This window comes from Pavona decussata, unplaced genomic scaffold, assembly GCF_977016875.1.
Source record: "Pavona decussata unplaced genomic scaffold, jaPavDecu1.1 SCAFFOLD_100, whole genome shotgun sequence".
Lineage (NCBI taxonomy): Eukaryota > Metazoa > Cnidaria > Anthozoa > Scleractinia > Agariciidae > Pavona > Pavona decussata.
Window position 1 is genome coordinate 3048524 of NW_028145515.1, and position 6477 is coordinate 3055000.

Consider the following 6477-nt stretch of genomic DNA (forward strand, 5'->3'; position numbering starts at 1 on the left):
CATTGCCTGATAGTTTAAGTTTTTTCTATTTTAGTCTAACCATAAGAGGGTGAACATCGACCCCCCCTCCCAAAGAAATTGTTTTGTTGGCACACAAACCTCTAAACCTACTTTGTTTCCAAATAGTCAAATTAGACCGCGTTCTACGTACGTGTAGCTGTTGTTTTCAACAGGCATTCAATTTACAGTCCGTCTACGTAAGTGTTGTTGTGTGTGCAGAGCCCATCACACGATCTGAAGTAGGCGCCTTTCATAGGGATAAGCGGGTCCGTTTCTAAAGAAACTTCGGTGCTAATGGACCTAACAATGACTTCTACTTTTTTGTTTTTTCAAATCAACTCAAAGCAGTAGATCACGAGGTTCAAACTCCTGCATTTCTTCCACCGAATTCTTGTTCCCAGGTCTACTCGTCTCTTTTAAACAAAACGAGAAACCAGATACGTGAAGAATGACTCCGGTTAGCTTTAATCTCGACCAAGGCAGGCACAAAATATATTGAACCGCCGTGTTGATCGCGTTCGGAACAGTCCCCTGGTATTGACCTGACCTGTTTATCCTGACTACAACATAAGTTTATATTCAGATTCTGATCGATCGAGGTATATTACAGATTTACTTCCAGGAAGAACTTTGCCAGAAGCAATGCATTTACATCTCCTTTAATCGTATGGCTCCCAATGTTATTAGTTTCAAGAGGGGACATCGGAAATTTCTTTTGAGTACTGGTGCATAGACTTCTTGTATTAGTCTATTCTTATGGAACTTTCTCATGTAATTTTCCTTTGTGTTATTAATTATTTGTATTATTTGGAGGTATACACATTCATATCTATTTTTTTCTCTTTATTGTTTTCTTTTGTCTTTTTTTTTCTAGGGGAAAAACCCCCTCAATTATGAAGCATGAATAATTATGTTTATTTGAGCCAAGAAAGACGTAGTGTTATCGGTGTCTGTTTGGTGGAGAACAATGGGTCTTATCGCAGGTGTATCAGGCCGGCTTCAAAGATCAGTCCTCTCTTTGCTCATAATCGCCCTGTGGTAAAGTTAACTTAGCTTCTAGCTGCCTCGAAGATCAAACCCTCCTCCGTTTCCCCCTCTCATCACTGTGACACTGGTCTTTTAGTAATTTTATTTCTTGGCGTTTTATCTGTCCCCACCTTTGATGAATGGTGGTCATTCTTGTTAACACTTCCCAGTTCAGTAAACGGATGTCTGATTAGTGTCTTACTTTTGAAGAAAGGCCATTCTCGTGGCGAATTAATCCCAAACAGTGTTGTGGTAATTTCCATTCTTCAAACCGAGCTCGCAGCGAGCCGTTATACAGAGAAGGTTATTATAAATTTGTAATCTCATTAGGGCTGGTGAGTTTTCTTTCGATTCGTAACATAAAGTGTTTTTATTTTTTTTTTCTAAGAATGGGTTCAGTGACTCTTTCAGTTCAGGCCATCCTGGTGGCACTAAGGTAGTTATTTATTTTTTTATTTCATTTGATTTATTTTTTATTTTTTTCCTTTTGTAGTTTTAGCATGAATTGTAATAAATAATAAAATAAATAAACAAAGAGATGTACTTGTATGTTATTAGACTGGGACAAGGAATCTTGGACGGCAATCGAACCCAAAATCTTCCGCATACATGTCGGGTGCTCAAAATATAATATAATAATAGCTGTTTTTTATCGAATGAATTCACTTGAAATGTCTGCGAATTTTTTTGTTTCGTGATCTTTTTTCAAAGAACAAAACAAAGGGAACAGTCGGTTGGCCAGGTAGCATTATACACGAGAAAAGAATGAAAACAATTCACGCATGCACCTATAACCAGTCAGGCTTATTTCCGTACACGTCAAAATAACACTTTAGTTGCCAAGTTTGAAGCAATTTTCGCTCAAATAGTGCGGAAAAACAGGCAGTAACGAGAACAGGCTTGACAAGGCTCAAAATGCTAGTTTCATATCTTTGACGGGTCATGAACGTTTGCAGCAATGGGTGACGAAAAGGGCGACAATTTGGAACTTCAAACTTTGTTGAGCGAGAATGGAGGCGAAGGACAGGAAGGAGGGGGAGACGCTGTGGGGCCGAAGGAAGCTGAGGATCTAGGTCAAGGTAAGAACTTTTGTTTAACTGGTAAACAAGGTGTGAAAGCCATGATTAATAGGACAAACCTAGCTTTTCAACCTATGTGGATCGGATCGAAGGTCTTGTGGCCATTCAAACGATAGCCGACTGAGCGGCAGTTAAGGACTGAGATGGGTTTCTAACTTTTGTGTTTGCGAGACAAAATCGTAAAATGTGACCACCCAGATGAAGGCTTTTTCAAGAGCAATACTTTTCTGTGGTGCTGTTTATTATTTTGTACCGTCGGGCATACTACGTTTTGAGTAGTCTGTGAAGGAAATCCTAAAATGGACATACAAGGACATTGCGCGGGCGCTCGCATTGCTCGTTAATTGAGAAACAGTCAAAGAGTTACACTGACAATTTCTGTTTTTAAATTTAAAGGCGGCGAGAATTTCACAGTTTGGAAAAACGCGGCGATTTTAATCTCCTGCGTTAGTATAATTTTCACCACTGGTTTTGGAGTAACATTCTTCGGTAAGTTCTACTCAAGGCCAATTATTAAGCGAGTGTAATTCTGTCGAATTCTTAAAAGATATTATTCATAAGTTGCTTTGGTTTTGCTGCCTTTCCTCGGGGTATTGTCCGATTTTAATTAGTAAATGAAGTTTTATTTTCTTGTGCACTTTTCTTCGTAGTTACCTCCGAAATTGCTGGAAGCCCTGCAGGGTTTGGATTCGCCGTAAGTTGTTAAATCCACGTTGTATTTCATGTTTTATTAAGGTAGCCAAGATTATCGGGAGACATTCAATCAGTGTATTTAATTGATTATAGTTATTCTTCATGAGTATTTGTTCAGTTCTAGAGTAATTATCCTGGATAATTATTTTGGGCAAGTTTTGTGTTGGGATAATTCAGCAGAGTCGTGATTTCTCCTACATTTAAAAAACAGCCTCGGCTAGTAATATTCATGCTATTGAGAATTTGGAATAATGACGTTTTAACAGCTGTGGTGTCGGATTATAAATTGACGTTATTTAAACATAGCTGAGACGACAGCCGAAGGGATACATATGAAAATCATAAATTCAACATTGAAAATATTAATTTTATTCAGTTTGAACCCTGAGAAAAAGACAAAAGTGTGTTTCGTTCAGTTTTTATAATCATTGAGCTGTATAATTCACGCATGTACTTCAATATGTCTTATTTTCAAAGCAGAGCATTTGTGCAAACAAATTACTATTCGTGCTGAACAAATTAAAGACACATGTCACTTCAAAAAACTAATTAGTCTCTTATTTAACATGAAGTCACAAGAAAACGAGTAGAGTTTTTCTAGGTTTTCGAGAAATACATTGTTCTAGAGGCGGATAACGGAATGAGCACGCAAAAAACTTGGGTCCGGGCAGCCTGATGATCTTTAAACTACCTGAAAATAGATAGACACTGATTTGCCGTATTAATAAATTTAAAGGGACAGTATCACGCTATTTTTAGTAACACATTGAAAATCGGAAAGACGCTATTCGGTTGATACCAGCCACGATATAATGACAAAATTTCATTAAAAGACTATCAGAATGCAAAGAAACTATCCACGGATATTTTCGCCGGCAGATGACCAAGATAGGGAGGGGCTAAAATTTGAAAACGTCTGGCAGACGTTTTCAAATTTCCGCTGTTGTAACGCACTAAAAGTGGCCGGTTGTGCTATATTTTGGTTCAACCTTTCGTCTTAGAATCACTATTAATATTTCTTTAAATTAGCGATTGAGAAATTAATTAACACAGTGTTCAAAGTTTAAATATAGTGAATTTTGGCCAAAAATCATGATATCTCCCATGATACTGCCCCTTTAAGTCGCCTTCAATTCTTGTTCAGCCTCTAGGTTTCTCGTTTAAGGGAAATTTGGGAAGGCTCCAAAATTTTGCTCCCACACAATAGTGAAGAGTCATCCGGTATATTCCGGTCAATCAAAAATCTCTTTTGAGGGACTTTTACTAATCATTGTATGTATTCTTTAATATTTCGGAATTAATACCGGCAACTAATCGAACTCACCCTTAGAAATGAGAGATAAGTTTATGCCACGAGAGTGATTCACAACGTGGGACAGAAGGGAAAAAAGATGAGACTTCGACAGGAACAGAGCAGCTTATCGCATGCTCTTCATTCGAGGCTAATTAAGCTACTTGGAAAGTCATGGCGTCTAAGCGGCGATTGTTTATAATTAGGTTCTCAATGATGTACGCGTCCTGCATACTGCTAGCTCTGATCAGCGATGTTGAGAGCATCCTGTGTTTGTTTAGCCTCCCACGCAGACGTCCTTAGGGGTTCGACACCCCTAAGGACGTCTGCGTGGGAGGCTAGTGTTTGTTACAGATGAAGAAATCTGGTTAAATTTAACTTCAGTAATCAAATGAGAAATATCTAATAGTCATCTTTCTCCACACCTTTTTCCAATTTTTCTTTATTCATTGCTGTAAATTTAATTCACTGATTTCCATAGCCGCGCGGTGTAGCCCGGATAATTCAAACGCGACTATTTCGCGCTGAAGCGTGATCCAACATTAAAAATTAAAAATTCGTCGAAAACCCGGAAATTCATACTAGCCTGTGGTTGATGCTTTTTTTATTCTTTTCGCGGACTTCACAAGCAAGAACCGCAGCACTGCTTCGCAGGCTAAATTTCTACGTCACACAACTAGAGTTTTTCAGTTGCCTGACCGTAATACCTACAGTATTGCAAAAGCACAAAAAAATGAACCTAAATTACTTCAGCGATAATGATTTTTCACGCAAATCGAAACGAGATGAAATAGATACCAAACAATTATTATGCACACTGAATTTCTAAAGATTAGACGAACTCTACTAACTTCTATCGAAAGAAAAATTTGCAGTTCGACATACATTCATAGAAAGTTACAGTGAATAATAGACTAAGATTTAAGTTTACAGTGAATAATAATAATAATAATAAAAGAAGAAGTAAGAAGTGGCGAGGAGACCTCAAGAAACCCCGGGCTTATACTGAGAGGTCTCCTCGGAGATATGTTAGGACTGTAACACTAGCTAGTAAAGACATTGTATTTAGATTTTTTAAACATACGGTGGTAAGACGTTTAAGTATCCATTCCGAGGAACAACCGAGAGAAGATTGTGTCCCTTCCCAAGTCACCCCGCGCGCCTCAATCCACTCTCACGCCCAATCTTCTCTCGCCACACAAAACAAGTAAACAGCGACTGGATACATATGCATGTTATAGGTTAACAAACTGTAAACCAGTCTGCTTGATTAAAAGTTTTCTACACTTTTTTTTTCTTGCTAAAATGTATGTGACATTTGTTGTTGTCCAGTTTGCAGCGGTGCTGGACTCGTTTAGTTCAGCTGTAGTTTTGTGGAGATTTTATGGACCAGAGAGCCAAGAATCGAATTCAGCTTCCGAAAAAGAAAGAAGGTTAGACCGGGTATGACACAGGCGGCCCAAGCTCAAGCTGTGAGCGATAATCATCTTGCGTAATAGCGGTCACGGCGCAAATATAAGAGTTTGTATGGGAATATTTACGATCGGGTTTAGGCGGTAGAAATACTAGAAAGTTCTTAATAAAAATGACATACCTTGCTTCTAAGGTGTATTGCCTATTGTCTGTTTGCTATTTTGGCTGATTTGGGGCCATTTTAACGAGTTATCACTTCTTAGGTTAAGAAATAAGTAATACACCTTATAAACATGTATGTAATTTTTATTAAGAATTTTCCAGTATTTGTACCACCTAAACCCGATCGTAAATATTCCCATACAAACTCTTATATTTGCGCCGTGACCGCTATTACACAAGATGATCATCGCTCACAGCTTGCGCTTGGGCAGCCTGTGCATATGATTGCTTAAAATTTAGAGAAAGGTTTTTTGTGGGGGGGGGGGGGGGATTGAAGGTCGTAATTCTGCATTCTATATTTGTTAGTGGCTGCGATAAAATTCACAGTGAGTTCTGTTTTGATGTGAAAGATTTTGTTTCCCTGAATTCGTGAAATACATAAGGTAGAGTATATAACAAAGCGCAATCCTAGACTTGATTGGTTTAGCGACCATGAGAAATTGCGATTATACCACGCCCGAGTTAAAGTGGTCTTTGGATCGTATTCTGGTCATCCTTGCAAAATGCATGGAATCAGTAAGATCCAGCAATGTTTATTACGCGGGATGCCCTGAGGGGGCATACCGTGTCTAAAAACGGGACGATTTCTTTTTCTTCGTCGTAGCTTCAAATCGGTACATTAATTTATTCATTAAACTCACCCCTCTCCTACTCGGGGTGTATTGTTCTGATTGTCTTCAACAGAAGCAGGCCAATCAAAATCCATTCAATCAAAATCCATTCTTGTCGCTTACATCGCGAGGGAGGGGACCC

General features: G+C 38.6%; 1 protein-coding gene across 2 annotated transcripts in view; it reads left to right on the top strand.

Moving 5' to 3' along the window:
* Window positions 1-945: 945 nt before the first annotated feature.
* The window catches only part of LOC146472350 (transmembrane protein 163a-like), a 15356-nt gene continuing 9824 nt past the window's right edge, over window positions 946-6477 (top strand). For both annotated transcript variants that reach the window (XM_085119835.1, XM_085119836.1), the window contains exons 1-4: window positions 946-2105; window positions 2502-2594; window positions 2756-2799; window positions 5422-5522. In XM_085119835.1, coding sequence (XP_084975961.1) covers window positions 1985-2105; window positions 2502-2594; window positions 2756-2799; window positions 5422-5522 — 359 coding nt within the window. In that variant the 5' untranslated portion in view covers window positions 946-1984. The remainder of the gene's footprint in view (window positions 2106-2501; window positions 2595-2755; window positions 2800-5421; window positions 5523-6477) is intronic.